The sequence below is a fragment of the Chiroxiphia lanceolata genome, chromosome 1 (assembly GCF_009829145.1).
Source record: "Chiroxiphia lanceolata isolate bChiLan1 chromosome 1, bChiLan1.pri, whole genome shotgun sequence".
Classification (NCBI taxonomy): Eukaryota; Metazoa; Chordata; class Aves; order Passeriformes; family Pipridae; genus Chiroxiphia; species Chiroxiphia lanceolata.
This window is the reverse complement of record NC_045637.1, coordinates 109,112,565-109,134,674: the sequence shown is the minus strand read 5'-3', so window position 1 is coordinate 109,134,674 and position 22,110 is coordinate 109,112,565. Positions and strand designations below refer to the sequence as shown.

At 41.9% G+C, this 22,110-nt stretch overlaps 1 protein-coding gene across 2 annotated transcripts; it reads left to right on the top strand.

Annotated features, from left to right (window-relative positions):
- Positions 1-3,498: 3,498 nt before the first annotated feature.
- On the top strand, positions 3,499-22,110 carry FKBP9 (FKBP prolyl isomerase 9). Of its 2 annotated transcripts, XM_032708044.1 has the most exons (11): positions 3,499-3,798; positions 7,533-7,678; positions 8,288-8,477; positions 9,165-9,310; positions 11,434-11,623; positions 13,716-13,861; positions 15,113-15,299; positions 17,162-17,307; positions 18,782-18,945; positions 19,581-19,663; positions 20,487-20,561. In XM_032708044.1, exons 1-10 carry the CDS (start codon positions 3,545-3,547, stop codon positions 19,629-19,631), a joined length of 1,620 nt encoding a protein of 539 aa, XP_032563935.1. In that variant the 5' UTR covers positions 3,499-3,544; the 3' UTR covers positions 19,632-19,663; positions 20,487-20,561. The 2 variants fall into 2 exon arrangements, with proteins under 2 accessions (XP_032563935.1, XP_032563853.1); XM_032707962.1 differs by lacking the exon at positions 19,581-19,663 and having other exon boundaries at positions 20,487-22,110.

Sequence of the window (22,110 nt, the reverse complement as noted above, 5' to 3'; positions counted from 1 at the left end):
TAAAGAAAAAACTGGATTTGCACATTCTCTACCTTTGTGATCTCTGAAGAAAACTAAGAGGACAGAAAGGAAAGTGCCTCTCTGGCTGACAGCTGAGCTCTGTGTGTGCTTATGGAGAGGCATGATGTGCAGGAGCTATGGGGCAAATGGAACTGGGGCATGAAGCGAGCAGGTTTGGTAACACAGAACGGACACGTGGCTCTTTTAGGAGTCAATGAAACTGAAAACACTTAGAGCAGTCTTGAGGCAATGGTAATTACATCAGAAGTGGAGAACTGTTATTGACACAGGTGAAGAATAATGAGTACAAAACTTGCATAAATATTAAGAGTCCAAGGAATTGTTTTGAAAACAGAGAACTTCTTAAATAAATGTGCATAAATAGAGACTGTGTCACTGCCTAGCAATAAGAAGTGCCAAGTGCAGGGTAAGCTTTATCTTTATGTTGGTTGTATCAACATAGTCCAATGGTGAACTATGAGTTCTCCTTAAGAAAATAAATTGCGTCCATACAAACCAATATCAAAATAAGCTATCTAATTCCAGGCATCTGCCAGACAATTTACATAGCTTGTTTAAAAGGCTGATTTGGAATGTGCAGTGTGACTATTGCTGGAAGGAGGGTGTGATTTGTACTGCAAGTTTGGTTATCTTTAAATAACTGCCCAGGTTTTCACTAGTTAGGTCATTGTGCAGCAGCCATTTCCTAGCAATACATCAACATTATACAAGAGTGTTTTTGAAAGCACTTTAAAAACCTTTGTTTTGGCTGCATCCCTTCTGTTGCTGGGGTGGTACAGCTGGGTGGTGGATGAACAAAAAATGGGGAACTGTGCTGTGAGCCATCACCTCCCCAGCTGTGATGGTCAGGCACACCACCTTCCCTTTTTTTTTGTGGTTTTGCAAGTAGTCCGTCCAAGAGTACACTGTGCTTGTTTAATAATTTGTCAATAACAAAATTTTATAATTGATATTTCTTAAATTATATTCCTAGGGTGCTTGCATTTCCAACCAGTTGCCCCAATTCTTCTGCCATAAAATTCTCTTCTTTTCAAAAATATTGTATTTTGACTTCATCTTGCTTGGGGTTGGGTGCTTCACATGCAGATACTTACCTTTTCCACGCTTCTTCACTGAAACCAGTTAGAATAACAGAGAATAAATCTAAGTTCCTCCTCATCAGTGTGTGCAAGATCAAGAGAGAGAGAGAAAAGGGATTGCTGGCAGACTTGGAAAGTGATTCCTCTTTGACACTGTGTCTTACTTGTCTTACTGGGTGCTTCTCAGGCCAGCTTCATGACCACCTGAAGAACCTGAATGTACATAAGTCTATGGGACCCAATGAGATGCATCCCAGAATCCTGAGGAAATTGGATGATGTAGTTGCCAAGCCACTTTCCATGACATTTGAAAAGTCATGGCAGCAGGTGAAGTCCCAAGTGACTGGAACTGGTGATGGGTACTGATTGCACCCATCTTTAAAAAGGGTAGAAACGAGGACCCTGGGAACTACTGACCTGTCAGCCTTATTTCTGTGCCAAGGAAGAACATGGAACAGAGTCTCCTAGAGCTGTGCTAAGGCACATGAAGGACAGGGAGGAGATTCGAGACAGCAAGTGCAGATTCACCAACATCAAGTCCCATCTGACCATCCTAGTGGCCTTCTACCATGGAGTGACTGCATCAGTGGACAAGGGAAGGGTTACAGATGTCATTTTTCTGGACACCTGTAAAGCCTTTGACATGGTCCCCCACAACATCCTTCTCTCTAAACTGGAGAGACAGATTGATGGTTGGGCTGTTCAGTGGATAAGGAATTGACTGGACAGTCACATCCAGATGGTAGTGGTCACTGGTTCCCGACGGTCAAGTGATGCCCTTCATTGGTCTGTGTTGGGACCAATGCTATTTAATAACTTTATTAGTGACATAGGTGAATGGATTGAGTGCACTCTCAGCAAATTTGCAGATGACACCAAGCTGAGTGGTGCTGTTGACACATCTGAAGGATGGGATGCCACCCAGAGAGACCTGGACAAGCTTGAGAAGTGGGCCCATGGGAACCTCAAAAGGTTCATAGCAAGACCAAGTGCAAAGTCCTCCATCTGACTTGGGGCAAACCCCGGTATCAATACAGGCTGGAGGATGAACAGATCAAGAACAGCCCTGCCAAGAAGGACTTGGTGGTGCTAGTAGATGAGAGGCTGGACATGAGCCGGAAACGTGTGCTCACAGCCAAAAAGCCAAGTGTGTCCTAGGCTGCATCAAAAGCAGCATGGCCAGCAGGTCAAGGGAGGGGATTCTGCCCCTTTGCTCTGGTGAGACCCCATCTGGAGTGCTGCGTTTAGCTCTGGGGTCACCAGGACAGGAAAGACACAGATCTGTTGGAGTGAGTTAAAAGGAGGGACATCAAGATGACTAGAGGGATGGAGCACCTCTCCTGTTATGAAGGGCTAAGAGAATTGGACTTGTTCAGTCTGGAGAAGAAAAGGCTTCAGGGTGACCTAATTGTGGCCTTCTACTACCTGAAAGGAGCCTACAAGAAATATTGAGACTTTTTACAAGAGTGTGTAGTGACAGGACAAGGAGGAATGGTTTCAAACCAAAAGAGAGCAGGTTTAGATTAGATATTAGGAAGACATTCTTTGCTGTGAGGGTGGTGAGACACTGGCACAGGTTGCTGAGAGTTGTGGATGCCCTATCCCTGGGAGTGCTCAAGGCCAGGTTGAATGGGGCTCTGAGCAACCTGGTCTAGTGGAAAGTGTCCCTGCCCTTGGCAGAGAGGTTGGAACTAGATGATCTCTTCCAATTCAAACAATTCTGTGATTCTATGATTTTTCTCTGTCATTTGCAAAGTTTCCCTGACAGGGAGCTGCAAATCCCTGTGACAGCACTCGTGTATGTCAAGCATAATTAGCCAACACAACCTCGTGTTTTTGAGGTTTTTGATCTACAATGGAACATTTACGCTGGGACTTAAAACCTGCAAATACTCGAAGTCGTGCACGGACTACGTGTGCAAGCAGAGTGACAAAAAGCCGTGCCTTCAGTCCCTCCCGGGGCGTCCAGCACCGCTCCCAAGAGCTGCGGGGAATCTGCGGGAAATGGCGGGGGAGTGTTTAGGGCTTTCGGGGTCCGCCCGTGTCCCGTGCCACACCCGGGAGCGAAGGAGCGCCGGGGGGGCGGTCGGGGGCAGCGCCACGTCGCACCGCCGGCCCGGGGAGGGGAGGGGAGGGGAGCGGGGCGGCCGCGGGGGCGGCGGTGCGGGCGCTGCTCCGCCGCGCTCCGAACTGCGCAGCCCCGCGCCGGGCGGGGGGAGCCGGCGCCCAGGCTGCTCCTCCCCCGTCCCGGTGGGAGCGCTTCATCCACGTTTGCAAGTTCGCAACGGCGGGAGGAGGAGCGGGCGGGCCGGGGCGGGCGGTTTCACTTCCCTCCCTCCCTGCCCGTTTTCCCTCTCTTCCCTGTTCCCCCCCCCTTCCCTCCATCCTCTCTCCCTCCCCTCGCCGCCCGGTGCGTCCCGCGGCTGCCCCGCTCACTGCTCTCCATGGCGGGGCTGGCGGCCCGGCGGCGGGGCCCCGGCTGCGGGTCGCTGCTGCTGCTGCTGCCGGCGCTGCTGGAGAGCTGGGCGGCGTGCCAGGCGCCGCCGGTGCCCGCCGCCGAAAGCCCTCCGGACGGCACCGAGCTCGGCGTCGAGCGGCGCTTCGTGCCCGAGAGCTGCCCGCGGGCCGTGCGCCCCGGCGACTTTGTGCGCTACCACTACCTCGGCGCCTTCCCCGACGGCACCCGCTTCGACTCCAGGTCTGGCATGAGCCCGCCGCGGGGGACAGCCCCCTCGGGGTTTGGTTGGTGTGAGGGTGCGCTTCGGGGGGAGAGGGAGGTCCTGGTCCCACGAGAGTGTTTCTTGCGGATGTGCAGAGGTTGTGGGGCTGGGCGGAGGCTGCGGTTGAGGTTCCGTTCAGGTCCCGCTGCTTTTTCCCAGCTATGCCCCGTGGGTCCTTTTGGTGTGACCATTCTGTCAGCGGCAGGATGGGCAGTGCTGTACAGCGGGAACGCGGGACGTACAGACCACTATGGGAAGATGTCTTTGAAACGTAAAAGGGCAGAGGGCTGGGTCCAGTTCGCAGTAGTTTGCCCTTATGGATCCCCACCACGTTCTTCCAGCTGCTTCTCCAAGGCACTGAGTGGGAGCTTTGTGCTCCAAGAGAGAAGACTATAAGGTTATTCTGTTAGCCTTAGCCTGGTAAACAGGGGCGTATGTGGTATTGCAGTCTCTCACAGTATTTAGTGATTTCCTGCCCATTTCTTTCTGTACGTTTCCTATGTCTTCTCCAGGCTCGAACCTACTCGAACTCAAGTGTTTCTGAATCATTATCCTTGCCAGAAATGTAAGAATTAACAGGCTGTACTTACATAGAATTTTTTGCATGAGTTCCCCTTGAGTAAATGTGACCTATGTACAGTGAAGTGCCTGGCCGCTTTCCTGCTGTTATTTTAGCATCAAGAAGCCTAAATAGTGGGATCAGGAGATTGTGAAGGATGTTGATGCTGCTGACGGGTTATTTGTTTTTTCTTGCTTCATTCATTGCCACTGATCAAAGTATTACTCAGAAAGATAAAGCAAAATGTATTTTCAGTAATCCTGGTAATCTGCCTTGTGCTTCAAGGAAAATCTACAGCCTTAGGGAAATAACTATCCTTCAAAGTAAGCTCAGCTCTTCCTCTGAAGCTGACTTTATGTAGTATGCCAGTAGTGCTGTTTCACCAGCACTTCTCTGGATAAAATGTGGGATGTGGTAGCTGGTGGTTCAGCTGGTGTTGGTGCAGTCGCAGTGAAAAGGCACAGCAAGGGCAGTGAATTCATTGGCAACTGACAGGCTTGGAAAATAAGTCTTAGCTGCAGATGTGAGGACACAGAAAGGCAGCATCCTTGTGGCTCATTTTACAAATATGTGACAATTGGGAAACCGGCCACGTGTTCAGAAGTGTGTTTCTGATTGCTGCAGATACATACTGAGGCTTATTTACACCCTGAGTTGTACCAGCAAACTTGTGCATTGAGGCAGAGCACCTGGAGGGGCTACCCAGGTGCTGGCTCTCCTTTTAGCTCCAAATTCCTCGTCATTTGGTTCTGAATTATTTGGGGCAGTTCCATGCAGAACTGTACAATAATTGTCTCTTTGGGTCCTCTAAATATCAGTAAATAAGTAGTAAGATGATAGTCTAGTCTAACTTGAATATTTTTATGTCCATCTTAATTTCAAAAGGGTACAAAACATCAGGTTTGTTCAGCACAGGAGTTTTTTTCTGGATGACAGCTTATGCTGATGTACACTTGCATTATTCACTAACTATGGTCTTTTTTAAGAGTAATGACAGCGGTTTATCATGTTAAGACAATGGAAAAGTAGGAGGATTTTATGTCCTGTTGGTTAATGGAAGAAATATTTTGGAGTGTTTGTTGTAAAATCTTTACTGTTCCCTGCATACAAGTTAAGGAGATTCAGTCAATTTGTACAAAAATTAGCCTATTAGAAAGCCCATTTTCTCCTTTTTTTCTGTTCATTTGTTTGCTTTTTTTAAAAATTTGTGAACGTGCTTACCAGCATCAGTTCAATCAAACACTACTACACAGTCTAGAAAATACTCTAGTTGTTGAACTAAGGGCAGTTTTATTTTGTTCTTCAGCTGTTGTAAATGTTCTTGAGTTTTAAAATTAGTTTTCTGTATTTCCAAACAGAAGGTAATAATACTGCTCTTCGTGTTAAAAGGCTGTTGATGAAGTCTTACTAATTATGACTGTGTCATATAAATGAACTAATATGCCTATTTATTATTTTTCTTTTGCATCAGCATTTGCATTTTGATTTCCATGGCCATAAAATAATTTGCACTTTAAAGTCTGAATTGAATTGCCTAGTCATCTGCTATTAATTTGGTAAATTCCACTAATGGAAATGAATTTTGCTTAGTTTTAAGGAATCTGCAAAGTCAGTCCTCCAAAGCTGCATGGTCTGATCACTGCTTTGTTCAGTTCTCTGCTTAACATCAATGTTTTCTTAGTTGTGTATTTATTTTTATTAAAAAAAAAGCTCTCCTATTCTAAGTTCATCCCAGATACGTTGCCAAACTTTGTTAATTGCTACAAAATACATTTTGTGACTTGTTATGTAACTAATCTTAACATCTTAATTATGGTTTTGCGTGTGTAATAGAATTTGTCAGGAGCTAATTTGAATATTTCCCGTCCTTTCCTGGGAGTGGGAATATTTGTGGAACCGAAAGTGAATGCTCAGTATAGAGGGTTGTCTATTTTAGGGGAAAGGTGGAGCATACAGAGATATTGCTTAGTAAAATATTTGAGAGATTCGAGGGTCTGGGACTGTTAGGAGGCTCAGTGTGTTGTGGAAGTGATGTGTACAGTCTTGGAAGGAAAGTTTGACATCATTTCCCTAGCAATATCTAGCTACTGGCTGCTTTCCAAAATATTTTAGCAGGCAAAGAGGCACAAGCCGTTTTTTTTTTTTTTTTTCAACTTCTCCCCCCCCCCCGGTCTGATTTTTATCTAAAAAAGAAAAAAAAAAAGAAATCCTTGAAATTATAAAAGGAATTCAAGCAAATGGAAGCAGTAAAATCTTAAAAACAGACATGAAGCCTTTGAAATGCTTTCTACTGTATGTTTATACATCACTTCAAAAAATTAAATAACAGCAGTAATTCAGACATAGCAAAGTGAGGTCCTTGTGCAGATTTAAGGTGGTCAAGCTAACCACTTAAGATGATGTTAGTGTTCTTCTGTGGTAACGCTTCTGTTCTCCTTCCCCTCTGGAAAACTGTAAATCATTTAAGTATCATTTCTTTTACCTTTTGAATGTTTATGTATTATCACAGAGGAGAATCATTTAGCTAGCTCTCTTGTTTCTGGATCTGGGAAATGTGCTGTTTAAAACGTGTCTCTATACTTTAATGGGAGCTATGAATGTGGAGGATAAAATAAATAAATAACCAATTTGCAAACCTCACAGCTATTACTCAAAAAGGCATATTTTCACTTTCTCCTACGGAGATTCCCCAACTGTGATGTCTCACATCTTAAAGCTTATCAGTCTTGTGCAATATTTTTGTGATGTTACTCACGAAAATCAATATGCTGAGATTGTACTGTGGGAGCAATCATCTTTTCGTATCCCGTAATAGTGTTTGATTTTTCCTTTTCTTCCTTAATTTTCCAGTGCTGCTTATAATATTAGTGTGTAAATTAGCTGTTTGCAGTTATAGGCTTTGGGTGCCCGCAGTACACATTGCACACTGCTAGAATGTGTTTCAGATAGACAATGAGCAGTGAACAGAAGTAGAACTGGGTTGAAGTCTCGGGAACACTTGGATTTACCTCTTTTCTTAGCAGCTGCCTTGCAATGAAATTATGCTAACAGGGCAAGAGGGAGACCAAGGTAGAGTTAAACTCTCTCCCTCAAGGAAAAAAAAAAGTCGAATGGGGGGTAAATGAACTCTTTTGCCTGCTTTTCCCCCTTCAGCTATGACAGGGGATCCACATTCAACGTGTTTGTGGGCAAAGGTCAACTTATTGCTGGGATGGACAAAGCTCTGGTTGGCATGTGCGTGAATGAGCGGCGGTTTGTGAAAATCCCCCCTAAGCTTGCCTACGGAAGTGAAGGCGTCCGTAAGTACGGCCCCGAGCCAGTGAATGAATAGCTGGTTGTGTAAGTGATCCAGCAGAGGAGATAGAAAATGGAATCACAGAAGAGAAGGGTAGAAATTGCAGGTACTGAATTTTGGAGAGGTTCTCCCCTGTCCTTCAGGGGTGTTTGTTAATCCTATAGCCTAGCTAATTTCTCCAGACACCCTCTGCATGCTGAAGGGAGAGCTATTTGTTGACTGTAGAGGACCTTCAGCAAATAAACCTTGCTACTAAAGTTCACTATTTATTTATATCTACCTCACTGTTAAATACTTACTGTGGTTTGGCATTGCAGAGCTGCACAAGTTTTTATCAGTGCCAAAAGCAGCTTTGTTCTACAGCCTCAGAGAGGCAACAAATGCTAACTCAAGATGAGTTTACCTGATAGACAGCTTTGATAACAGTTCACCTTGCCAGATTTCCCCCCTTAAATATCTGCAACAGTGGCAAGAGCCCAGAGAGTTATAAGCATAACAAGGAATAAGGTGTGCATTAATCATTCTTTTTAGGGTATGTGTGGTTTGTTTCCCTTTCACTGATGCCCTGTATAAAAAGGGAAACAAAACTGGATGTATTGTTTTGCTTTTGCAGCTGGTGTGATACCCCCCAATGCTGTGCTCCATTTCGATGTGCTCCTGATAGATCTTTGGAACTCAGAGGACGAAGTGCAGGTTCAGACTTATTTCAAACCTGAGAAGTGTCCCCGGACAGTCCAGGTGTCTGACTTTGTACGGTACCATTACAATGGAACATTCTTAGATGGGACCCTGTTTGATTCAAGGTATGCAGCTGTGTTGTGTGTGTGTATCTTAATAGGTATCTCACGATCATTTGCTCCCCTTTCACCGGTGTAACAATTAATGCCCATTGCCCAAAAACACAGGAAATGAAAGCTAGCATCATATGTGTGTTAGTAATTTATTCAGGGATTAAAGGATAGCAGTACTGACTAAAACCAATAAAACTGTACATTATTTCTGAATGGGCATTACCAACACAGATGCTTTTTTAAATTTTAAAGTCTGTTTTTATATTACTGTTTATTGCAGTCAGTTAAAGGTCTCTATAACCACTGCAGCATAGATACAGGTTAGATACAAGTTTTATAAGCTAAGCAGAGTTTGTAATGAAATCGAGCTACCAATGCTTTCCTACTGAGATTTTAAGTGTACAGTGTGTGTATTTTATCAGAGCTCAGTGGAAAACGGTGCTTTCATAACAGCTGCCATTGTATTTGTGAGTGACTTTTCAAAGCCCCTGTTAGGTTCCTGGCATAGCTAAGCTCTCTGGAAAACTCTACCCACCCAGCCCTTGGTAAATGAAGGACTAATACTTCTGGAGTAGCTAGCTGTGAGTTACATTGTGTGTAGTATGTGGATATATGTGGATTTAAAGATTGATTTTGTTCTTTCCTGTGGCTGTCTGACATTTGGTTGTGGGTTTGTTTTTTTTTCTCCCTCGTTTTTAGCCATAATCGGATGCGAACTTATGATACCTATGTGGGAATTGGATGGCTAATTCCTGGCATGGACCAGGGTCTCTTGGGAATGTGCGTAGGAGAGAAGCGCATTATCACAATACCACCTTTCCTGGCATATGGAGAAGAAGGAGATGGTAAAAGTTATTCCTTTAGTTATTCCTTTTTTTTTCTCAATCCAAGTGAACCGTATTTTAAAACAAACTCGGCTTTCTATGTTTTAAATTTATGGGCAGCATTATTACCCAGTTCGGACAGACAGAACTAAGTGGTGGAAAGAGAGGTTCAAAACGTGTTATGTATAGGATTGGATTGGTTAGAAAGTACAAGATTTTTTAAAAAATTAAACAGTAAATTTCTTTACAGATATATTGTTGATATAGTTGTAGTATTTATATGCTGAAATTGTATTTCAATTGGGGAATATAATCTGTGATTAATATCTAGTGGAGCCAAAAACTTGAAGACAGGTGACTGCATAGTTCTTTCAATGACCACCACAGAAAGCATAAAACTTTTTGGGAAAAACAAGTATTTTTAATTCCAGTTTTGGGGGTTTTTTTGCAACCAATGCCTTAGCAATAACTACAAGGTGAATTAATTGTTTTGTGAGACTAAGCAGCCTGCAGATCATACATAGAGGTCCCCATTTTAAATGAAGGGGCAGTTAAGGATAGTTTGTGACTCTTCCTTGTATTTTTACTCTGCTCTGATGTTTATGGATGTGTCTGTGGTGTGGTTTTATATGCCTTCCATGGCTTCATTACCATTAACTGTGATAGCCATCTCCATAGATAACAAGACTTTGTGAAGTTGTGTTTCAAAATTTTGCTGAGATCTTTAACTCAGTGGTTCTTGGTCAAAGCAACCCACACTATAATTTGTACATTGATGGGAAAGTAGTTTTTCACTGAGATGCTCAATTTGTCCTTCTTCAGCTTCCACCATGTGGTCTTCTGTTTTGATATTAACAGGATGGGAGGAGTGGATGTACCAGATTTGTATTCTAATGGTTATTTTGTGCACTTCCATGAAGTGTGTTGGGAATACTGGTAGACTAAACCATGCAGCTGAGATGGAACTGGTGTGTGTTGACTAAGATGGGTGTTGCTGAAGAAGCAGCTGTTTTCAGTGAGGCAGTGCCATCACAGTATGAGCAGTGTAAAATTTTTGATTTGGAGAATTGAGTGAAAAACCCACTGAAACAAAAAATGACTGACTGGAAGCAAATTTGCAGAGAGATCTAGACAAATTAGAGGGCTGGGCAATCGTATGAAGTTAAACTGGATTCTGCACCTGGGATGGGGCAGCCCTGGATGTGCAGACAGACTGGGGAACAAGACGCTGGAGAGCAGAAAGGGACCTGGGGTCCTGGTTGGTGGCAAATTGAATATGAACAAATATGAGCAAATTGAATAATGTGCCCTGGCAGCCAGGAGGGTCAACCGTGTCCTGGGGGCCGTCAGGCAAAGCATTGCCAGCCGGTCAAATGAGAGGATTGTCCCGCTCTGCTCTGCACTGGTGCAACCTCATCTTGAATATTGTGTGCAGTTTTGGGGCACCACAATATATAAGAGAGACATTAAGCTCTTAGAGAGCGTCCAAAGGAGGGCAACAAAGATGGTGAATGGCTTTGAGGGGAAGCTGTATAAGGAGTGGCTGGAGGCATTTGGTCTGTTCAGCCTGGAGAAGAGGAGAACTCAGAGGATGAAACGCAGGTTCAGACTTATTTCAAACCTGAGAAGTGTCCTTGGACAGTCCCAGTGTCTGACTTTGTACGGTACCATTGAGGGGAGACCTCATCACAGCCTACAACTTACTCGTGAGGGGAAGAGGAGGGGCAGACACTGATCTCTTCTCTGTGGTGACCAGTGACAGAACCTGAGGGAATGGCCTGAAGCTGTGTCAGGGGAGGTTTAGGTTGGATATTAGGAAGAGGTTCCTCACCCAGAGGGTGGTTGGGCACTGGAACAGGCTCCCCAGGGCGATAGTCACAGCACCAAGAGTACAAGAAGCATTTGGACAATACTCTCAGCCACATGGTGTGATTCTTGGGGTGTTCTGTGCAGGGCCAGGAGTTGGACTTTGATGGTCCTAGTGGGTCTGGTCCAACTCAGGATACTCTATGATTCTAATTTATTTTGGAAGGGGAGGTGCTTGATATTTGGCAGTAGGTTACTTTTCTTCAACAAACATGTTTAAGCTTCTGCTAGAACACCTGCTGTTTCTTACCAATTTTTCTACTCTAACACTCTTGTAGGTAAGGAGATTCCTGGCCAAGCTTCCCTCGTCTTTGATGTGGTTTTGCTAGATCTCCATAACCCCAAAGATGGTATCGTTATTGAGAACCAGGTTGTACCTGAATCTTGTGAGCGGAGAAGCCAGACAGGAGACTTTCTCCGATACCATTACAATGGCACACTTTTGGATGGCACATTATTTGATTCCAGGTAACTAAACCATTCAGGTAACCAAACCATTGCATTTCCAGTTTGGACTCCTCTGTCTTGTCCATAATATATCCAAATACAATTCTTTGCTTTTCCTTCCTTTTTGAAAATTTTGAGCGAACTTAGAGTCTTCTTAAAAAACTCATAGAAAACTTTTCCCTGTGCGAGGAAAAAGAGCTTGTTTGTACTATGACAGTGTCACAGGCGCCATCTAGGGGCGGTAACCCCCCGGTGAAGCCATGAGTGCTTTAGGCATGTGAGCCTGAAGACTCTGCCCTACAGCAGTTTCTCTGCTAAATAGGTAATACCACCGAAGAGAGAGAAAATAAATATGATACCTGTTTTATGTCCTGCGAATTGTGAATCAGTGTGCTAGTGGCTAGTTTGAGGTTAATTGTATTTGTACTTGAAAACTGTTTGCATTTTGAAGGCTGTTGTCTTTCAAGACTGAATTACAGAATCGCAGAATTCAACAAGAGTGTTTCTGTGATAAAGGAAGAGGGATTGCTTTCACAGTAAATTCAAAGCTCTCTGGGTACATGAGCCTTGTGTACAGAATCATATGATGAATAATACCCTTGTAGCTTTCTGTCACTTTTGTTACTCTTAATTGAGCAGTACTTTACCATCCCACTCCAGCTTTCAGAACAGCTGACAGAAGTAGCTAAAAGGAGATGAAAATGAGCCAATGTAAATGTTTTATGAAATAAACCCATGGAAAAATGTTTAGTATTACAACAGCAGCCATCGCTGTAGACCTTGATTTGCGGCTTATGAAAGCTTGTAAGTTAAGAGCCTAAATCATGTCCACAATGCACCTACCCAGAATCTTTCTTTTTTGAGATGTAAATGAGTATTGTCTATAGTAATTAAACAAATTTTGAAAATAGCTCTATTACTTATATTAGGGTTGTTGTCAATAAATAGTAATAAGTGCTTTGTAGACAGCAGCTTCTACATCATTCTGGATTGCTGACAGTTGTTAGAGGGTGCATTCATTAGACCACCGTATCCTGACCTTCTGCAGAATTCAAAGATGAAGAAATAGAGCAGCTAACAATAGTTACTGGAAACCCTGGAGTTAATTATCCAGGAGAAAATTTGTTACTAGTACAGGGAATATGCCAAAAGCCTGTGAATGGCTGGGGTTTAGAGCTCTAATAATATTTTCCTTTGTTTTTTTGCTCTGAAATATTCAGCTGCAGAACTGGCCCTGGGTAACTCAACCAGGGCTGTCTTCTGGACTTAGAGCAGTTGAATAAACCTCTGAGTTACATCAGGGTCTGGTCTTGTACTGGTCTTCTTCTTTCTCAGAGCTACCTTGTAAAGATTAATTGAAACCTTTCTGCCTTTTCTTCGTTGGGCTGTGCCTTTATGTAACATGTCTTGAAGAAAGGAAGAAGGCAGTCATGTCCTTGTAATAAACATCAATTACCATTGTAGCCTTGTTTTATTTTATCATTAGGTGTTGTAGCAGGTCCTTTAACCTACGTATAAGTGGTTGACATGGTTTGGGAAGGAGGGATAATGTTGGTGCTGCTTTGTTGTAGTGACTCATTTTAATGTTGTGCATCCCAGAAGAATTTATTTGTCCCGCCTGCTCCTTGTAGTAGTTGAACTACATAGCTGTGGTTGTGAAATGAGGTAGTTTGAAGGGTGTCTCATGACAATGAACGTCAGCTATATCTAGTTGATAAGTACTTATTAAAGTAGTGTCAGGGCAGAGGAAATTTTAAAGAAGAAAACTAATTTTTTTTTAGTTACTTATCAAAACTTGTTTTGTGCTTAGTCTAAAATACAAAAATAAGTGTGATTTTTCTTTCAATACATAGTAGAAATGAATTTGCAGATTTGCTAGCTGTTCACTAGCTAGGGTCCCACTACTGGGTAATAAGTGACACGTGTCACTGGCTGATGAAACCTGATGGCCTGGATTCATGGAACATGGTGATTGCTTTGTTCTTCTCTGGTGCTGGTTAATGACCGTGTGTTTGACCTTAGCTGGTTTAAGAACTGTGTTGCAGAGCTATTGCAAGATTCCATGTTTTCTCGAGTACACTTGACGGTGCTAAAATGCAAATATTTTCCATAGTTATTCACGAAACCATACGTATGACACCTATGTCGGGAAAGGTTATGTCATTGCTGGCATGGATGAAGGTTTGCTAGGTGTGTGCACTGGTGAAAAAAGAAGAATAATAATCCCCCCTCATCTTGGATATGGAGAAGAAGGAAGAGGTGAGCTTGAATTTGCTTTCATTTGCTTTCAACTTCCATAGTTAATGAGGTTTTCTTTATTGTTTAGTCCACCTGTGTCTGTTTTCATTTTTCTGGCATTTTAAAAGTTTATGAATTAGTTCCTTATTTTGTGGACATAAAACTGACAAGACTACACCCAGAATGTGCAGAATTATTTTAATTAGCTCAGTAGGTAGGACAATAAGAATACAGAACAATCTCACATGTAATTGGTAGCCTGAACTCATTTGAATAATTGGTGTTTCAGACAGACTGGTACTTGCTGACCGGAATTTGTTTGGATAATTAGTGTCTCAGGCAGACTGGTACTTGGGTGCCAGGAGCTCTGCACTGTGAGATCTTCCGACCTGTGTGTCTTAAGCTCTGTATTCTGAAGGAGTTCATCCTGTTTTCTTCCCCATTCCTTCCACAGCCACAATTTTTGTGGAACTTCTAAGCCACCTCTGTAAATGGTGGATGCATGTAACAACGAAGTATCTGTGTATGTATAACATACAATTAACATTGTTTTGGGAAAACTCATTAGTACCTAAAAGGATTGCTTTGAGAGGTTGAATATGATAACCCTTCTAGCCAACATGGTGTTATGGCTGGTGTTTCAAAAGGTGGCTTCTGGGATGTTATTTGGATAAGTGCCTTAAAAGAAAAGCCTGTTATCTGGGACTGCAAAGTCTGTGCAATTGATTTGAGAATTAGACTCCTTTACCAACAAACCCCATTCCTGGGTCTGGATATATCTGTCAATTTTGGTAGTGCAATTACACATAATCCTGGGGAGGCAGGGAATAAATTGCCTCTTATCAGGACATTTTAAGGAAATGTAACTTTTCAGATATAGTGACATTCTTTGAAGCATGAGAACTCCTATGAGAATTTTGATGATTGATACTGAATTAGTACATCAAAGACAGATGACTTATTAGGATGGTCACAGGAAATATGTCATTATTGCTTCATTTCTGCATAATTTTCGATTTCAGAATAATGAAATTTTTTTCCTTCACTGTTGAACTTTGGAGTGCATGTTTAGTGCTTTCCCACTGGTTCTCTTTCCTACACAGGATGCAGCTTGTATTCTGTTGCACCTTTTAATTCTGAGTGAGAAGAGCAGAATGACTCAGTAACAGATGCAGCAGGAACACATATTCTTACAGGGTGCAGCACCTGGTCATCATAAGCCTGTTTGGGTACCGTTTCTTTCTCTATTTACCTAATTTGTTTCCTATTTAGGAAAGATTCCAGGATCTGCAGTGCTGGTCTTTGACATCCACGTGGTTGACTTCCACAACCCTTCAGATTCTGTCGGCATTACTGTTAACTACAGACCTTCCAACTGCACCATACTGAGTAAGAAGGGAGATTACTTGAAATATCACTACAATGCTTCGCTCCTGGATGGTACTTTGCTAGACTCGACGTAAGTATTTGAATGATCTGGTAAGGAAAATATTCCCAGCAGCTGTAAAAGCAGAATGAATTGCCTGCAAAGCAAGCTGTCAGGGAGTAAAGACTTTTTAAGAAAAAAAGTAAGTATTTATGTAGAATGTATTTTTCTTTTTGTGTCTGCCTGCCTAAGATGTATAGGAGGAGGAAAAGAAAAAGGCAATCTGTCATAGCATAATAAGAGAACTGGGAACAAAAAGGACGTGGGAGTGTGTTGGAGAAGAACATAAACAGTATGTGTGGAGTGATGAAACAGTTTGTCTGCATGGCATTCTGTTTAAATGGACTGATTCAGGTGTCTGGACTGGTAATGCCAGGACAACACAGGGCTTGTTATGAATGAGCTGTCCTGGTTTATTAGTTTTTTTGGGTAGGATTTTCACTCTGTGCTGATTCAGTGCTTCTGAGAGAGGTCTGGTCGGGCTGCTTGGTGTGGTCTTATTAAAGATATCTTGTGTGTGGTTTATAGCAGATAGTCACCTGTCATGTCTGTACTGCACGTGGGTGCTGACTCTTCTGTACTGTGGTGCTGTGTTGTCAGCATGGAGAAACTGTCAGAGGGCTTGATCATGATGGTGATGATAATGTTCCTCTTCCTCCTGCCTGCTGACAGTGGGTTTATGAGGGAAGCAAGAGATTGCTCCAGTCTGTCTCCTGTAGAACTAAAGTGAGCCTGTGACAGTGTTTGCTGCAGCTGCAAGAATACTTCTGCTAGCTTTTTTTCCCCCCTTCGTCTTTTGGATAGCTCAAGTCATCCGAATAATATTTTATTTTTTGGAAGGGAAGTTGGGAAAAGCTATTTTTAACTAGGTTATAATTAACACAGGAAGCAGCTCATAGGTTTCACAGGATACACAATAGTTTGCAGAGCTGAAAAGCTGCCTTAGATTGGCACACGTGATGCAGTGCTGTAGGCAAGTATGTATACAAGTAATGTGTTTGGGTTCAAAACACCTTTTATATGACAGGAAGGCTGAATTCTCATTTTGTAGCAGGAACCAAGTGACATTGAGACTTATTCAAAGCAGTTTATAGAGTATCAAAGATCATGAGTCATGTGCTCCTAATTTGAAGGCTGACCTCGTAGCCACTGAATTGTTTTCTTTCCAAATGATACTCTGTTATACAAGCATGTCCTGCAGAGGCACAGCCAAGACAAATAACCAAAGAAAGGAGACCAACAGAATAAAGTCTTAACGCTGCACACTTTGCTTTTAGAATCACAATACATGTTTAACTTCTGGGCTTTTAACTTGTGATAATTTCTGGTTTTAGAAATGAGCCACATTCCGCAGGGTATAATTCAAAGGTTATTATGAGTAAATAGCAGCAGTAATAGTATTCTTCCAGGCTGTTTTGGTTAAGTAAATACGTTATAGTGACAGATTTCATTTAAAGGGATGGCTGATCTATGGGAATGCACCCAGATCCCCATATAGGAGTGATGGATATGGGTCAAATGTACATCTGGAATTTTAACATCTGCCAAAAAGTCCAACTGCAGTAGTTAAAAACATGTGAAAGGCAAAAGCCCTATCTTCAAGATAAAATGCCTTGGGAGTGTAATTGGCATGATTAATGATTCTAATTGGATTTTATTAAAGAAGCCTATAATTTTAGTGCTGGAGGACATGTCAGCAACAGGGACATGTCTGTTTGGTGCTGACTGTAACTTGAGAACAACTTCAGGTAACTTTTTGGTAGAACAGAGCATTTGCCATGAAGTTAATTTTTGGCAGTGACAGGACACTAATTAGAAGTTTTTGTGGTAATTTTGAACAACAGAAATTCTGCGTGTTGAGGGTGTTTTTTAATTCTTCTTTCCTTCCTCTCTAGACACAGCCTTGGCAAGACTTACAACATAGTTCTTGGATCTGGACAGGTAGTAGTGGGGATGGACATGGGCCTTCAAGACATGTGTGTCGGGGAACGACGAACAGTTGTTATTCCACCTCATCTTGGTTATGGAGAAGATGGAGTTGGTAAGGCACATCCACTTAGCATCCCTTGGGTGAATGAAACACGAGTATGCATGTTTTGTTACTTCATATGTACTAGGTCCTAAGGTGAGTGTGTCTTAGCTGCTTGAATGGGATTTTTTTAGAGATTTTTCATTTCATTATTTTAGACACTCCCCCCCCCATTCCCATTCCCCAATGGAACGAACATACTGTCTGTTTTTGAAGTCATGCTGTGGCCAATAGAAAGACCATCACAGTACAAAAGGGAGCACATGCCCCCAGTAATGTTGCTTTGTCAGAACAGAAAGCTCCAGGCAGTCTGGTGTTGCAGAGGGATGTAAACGCTGTTTTCCATGATAGGGAGCTGGGTACTCACATTTGGACATGCGACATTTATTCAGAAACAAAACTGAAGGGGGCTGGTCAGCACTAATATGTTAGGAAATTCAAAGAAAACTCAAAATTCGGAAACTACATGAACTGAATGTAGGACATGAAACAGTGTATTGGTGCTGTTGAAACCCCAACACCAATACATTTTAAGGAAACTTTAGAGCATTGAGGCTTGTCAATTTTTAATGACAGGGACAGCAGTAATAAAAAGAACAATGCAGAAGTGACAAGAACTTTCATGTCCCAGTGTGTGTTGCTGTTACTCATCTTCCAAGTTAAAAGACTTCAGGGAAAGGACTCTAAGAGGAGGTCATCAAGATCAACAAATTCTGATGTATATGGAAACATTTAGTTGTTCTGGTCTTTGAATAGCTCCAGAACAGTTTGTAGTTTATGAAGACTGTAGGGCATCATGTACCACACTGAAAGGAGAATTAATTTGTGTTAAGAGATAAGGATTTCCACTAAGTGCATTTCCATTAAAAATTAAAAGTATTATATATACAACATTTTGTACGTAATTTTATCTATTATATAAAAGTGCATAGTTATATATAATAAATTGAAAATTTCCTCATGACATAAAAAGTCTACCGTGTTTAATACCTGTCATAGGTATCTTCCACTGTTCAAGTTACATTTGATAAGCATGGTCTGAAACATTGCATGAGTGTTTTGGTATATACCTGGCTCTCTGAGAGATTGCTTGTTTGCAGTCTCTTGCAAATAGAAGATTAGAGGTGACCTTGACTTTTCTTTTTCAAGGATAAATTAAACTCCTTCTGTGGTTTGTTTGAGGTAACATCCCAAGCTGTTGCAACTCTGTTGAATCTCACAGGAGTACACTGTGTATCTGCTAGATAAAGGAAAATTGATTTATTCCCACAGTTTTAGTTTTATAAGTAAAAAAATTGATGCAGTTTTATTATGAAAGCTTTCTTTATGTTTTGATCACCACCCTGAACAGGAAGATTTGATGGGCTCAGGATCATGGTAGAGAAGTGCCTGTTGGAGTGGGAAGATAAATTTAATTATAGATTAAAAGGAAATATACCCTTTAATGTGAGGATAAATACCCATCTTTGATGTTTTTTTGTGACAGAAGGAGAAGTACCTGGTAGCGCTGTATTAGTTTTTGACATTGAACTGCTGGAATTGGTGTCTGGCTTGCCTGAAGGGTACATGTTTGTATGGAATGGGGAAGTCTCTCCCAATCTTTTTGAAGAAATAGACCAGAATCATGATGGAGAGGTTCTTTTGGAGGAGGTAAGCTGAAACAATGAAAACACCTGCAGTGGTTTTCTCCTTCCACTGTCATCAAGATGTTTTCTCTTACCATCATTAATGCAGATGTTGAAGAAGGGGGGTCTCTCCTCTTCTCCTCTTCTCTTCTTCTGACATGGTGTTGTCAAGTTAACAGGGAGGCAGCATGTCAGTTATAAGATGGTTATTTTGCTTTAGAAATAGAACCAGAAAAAAAAAAAAAAAAGAATGGCCATACTTGTGGTCAACAATAGATCCTTAGGACACAAGTGTAAGAGGTGGAGTTGGTATCCAACAATCCTTCACTATATCAGCCTTCTCAGTGTCCATTAATTGGCAGTTTGAGATGAATTCCTGAGCCAAATCTGAGCCTGCAGCAGTATATCCAGGAACTGTCTAATCACTTCTGGAGCCTGACAATGCCTGCGGCCACTCCTTCCATGGGTGAATTGTGTTTGTCAGTGGGTGCCCTACTTGAGGGCTCTTTGCCTTTGCCACACCATCTCTGATAATATAAACCTCTGTGAGGTTTTCCTCTGCATTTTAACTCAGGAGTTCTATTTTTTTCATTCTCTTCTTACGTCTTCTTTATCACCTTTCTCTATCATTCTGCTTTGTGCCTTTCCTCTCTGGAGTAGAGCTGCCTGCAGTGCTCAAGGGGCAGGTTGTGGCCCTGTGGAACAGCATGAGATGCCTTTGATGATTTTAACAAGCTAATGGGGTAAAATCGAAATCTTGTTTTCCCTTTCTCTAGCACTGTCTTCCACCTCTTTGTTTTACTTCCATCTCCACTTCTGTTCTTGCAGAGAAGAGAAGAGCTTTTACTGGTTTAGAGAATGAGGTAGGATGTGGCTTTTGCTATCAACATCCTTCTGGTCACCTAGTAGGAAGGAGAAGGAGAAGCCAAGGAGGTACGAGAGGATGCTTGGCTTAAAAGGTGTAAATGAATGTCAGCAATAGCTCTCATTGCTGAAGCTCATTTAACAAGTAGCACCAGAGATAACAGTAATTGGGAAAGTTGTGTTTGTCTTTCTGGTTTTGGCAAGCCAGCAGTATGACTTCAGTCAGATGTTGTATCACCTTTAATATCACCTTTAATAGCTTCATCATACATATTGGGAGAAAGCCCTTTAGAGAAAACTAACCTTACAACCTTCCCCACACAGGACTCAAGTGGAAGGCATAATGCCTGAAGCTACTTTAACAAATCTTATGGTATCCTGATATTTAAAGTCTCATTTCTGTTTCATTCTTTTTCTCTTGTGTGTTGCTTTTTGTAAAATGTGGGTGTATGTCTGTAAGCTTCATGTGTTGGCATGCAAAACTACCCTCTCTGGAGTGACTAAACCTCCTGTGTCTGTCCTAATTAGTCCAATTTAGGTGGAAAAATTTATAGGGTAGTAAGAGTGTACTTCTACGTGCATCTAATAAAATTGTAAAATGCTGGATAGTCGATGACAAGTAAATGCTACTTTTGAAATACTCTTCAGTTTTAAATTTCCATTTAATTGTGAGCTGTTTTCTTCTCCTTTCCCTCTGCTTAGTTTTCAGAGTACATCCAAGCTCAAGTTGATTCTGGCAAAGGAAAACTAGCTCCTGGTTTTGATTTTGAGAAGATTGTTAAAAATATGTTCACCAATCAAGACCGGGACGGAAATGGTAAAGTTACTGCTGAAGAATTCAAGTTGAAAGATCAGGAGGCCAAAGAGGAACATGATGAACTGTAAAGATAAGAAAAAAAGAAGAGTCCTGAGCTGACCTACTGTTTGAACATGTGTACTGGAAGGGGTTTTGGCAAGCATGGTTCTGGAAGGATAGCCTGGGTCTGCCTGTGCTGGGGTGTGGGTAGGCTCTTAAAATAGGAAGACATTTTCAGTTGGAACTGTTAGGTATATCTGAAGAAAGTGTTAAGTGCCTCAAGGTAGGGTGTATAAACAGGTAAAGAGTGTACTGTCATATGTGGTGTTATGATCCACGTGATCTGTTTTTATGCTGAAGGTCAGAAGTTCTCATTGAACAATACACAGTCACTTGGATGGATGGTAGAGAGAAAACTTACCAAGTGCTTTTAAAAGAGTTTTTAAAAACCTGCTGTATCAGAAGTACTTGTGCAGGAGAATGAACCAAAATATTCCCCATGAAAATAACCTGTAAAAGTTGTTAGCTGTTGATCCCAGTTCCTTTCAGAAGGCGTGAGCACTCTTTCCAGTAACTGAACAAACTCACATGGATATTTGCCAGCAGAAAATCTGATTTGCAAATTGCAGAACGTGCAAGCGATGGCTGTGCCATTGCAAAATTTCCATAAACTGTGAATTAAATTAAACAGGCCTAGAATCAATACTGTGTATGTGTTGGGTTTTTACCTCACGGAATAAAAGTTTTCTTCCATCTGTATTGTATTGAATTAGTAACCTTGTCTCTTGCTGGCCAGGGTTCCCATCAGTGATTCCAAAACCTTTCCAGTTGCAATCCTATTTATAGTTCTGTTAGACATTAAATATTAGTATTACAAGTCCAAGTGCTGTCATAAATACTGGAGTCAGTTGATTTTGTGTGGGGCTTCTGTCTCCTATTTTGGGAATTGCTAGACTAAGGAGTAGGTGCTTAGAGCTTAAGCAGCAGAGCAGTCTGCAGTGGCAAACAAACAGACAGACAGTGATAAAATCAAGAAATAGGCCCATCTGTTTGTGTGTGCAAACATTCTGGCCTATCCCTCAACACAGAGTCGTCCCCGAGGGTGCTGTTTAGATTATGTGAGCTCTTGAGACAGTCACCCGTTAGCTCGATAAATGGAGCAAAGCTGCTTAGCACTAAATACCCATAACACACGTTTTTTGGAAGGCCGTGTGATTCCCCTCAGTACACTACATGTAAAGTGCACAAATTACGTATAGTGAGACACTGTCAAAGAGGAGTAGGAAGGCAGTTGTGTTTCCATTATATGCTTTGTGTCTAGTTTCTTGCTTTCCTTGGTCTGTACGTGTGGGATGTAAGCTTCCTGAGATGCTCTTTCTAAAAGCTGATATTTCAGTTGAATGAAAACATTTTGTATTGGTTTTTAATGCAGTTCTTACAGAAAGTGCAGTGAAATATATTTTTGAGTTTGATACCATTAAATGTTGGATAACTGATCTTTTTGTTAAATAAAATTTCTATCAACTGCTA

Bases quoted from the DNA above. Each gene is read 5' to 3' on its own strand.
- FKBP9 (XM_032707962.1), top strand. From the start codon at position 3,545: ATGGCGGGGCTGGCGGCCCGGCGGCGGGGCCCCGGCTGCGGGTCGCTG. The intron at 7,679-8,287 runs GTAAGTACGGCC...TTGCTTTTGCAG, and splicing joins CTACGGAAGTGAAGGCGTCC to CTGGTGTGATACCCCCCAAT. The intron at 8,478-9,164 runs GTATGCAGCTGT...CCTCGTTTTTAG, and splicing joins GGGACCCTGTTTGATTCAAG to CCATAATCGGATGCGAACTT.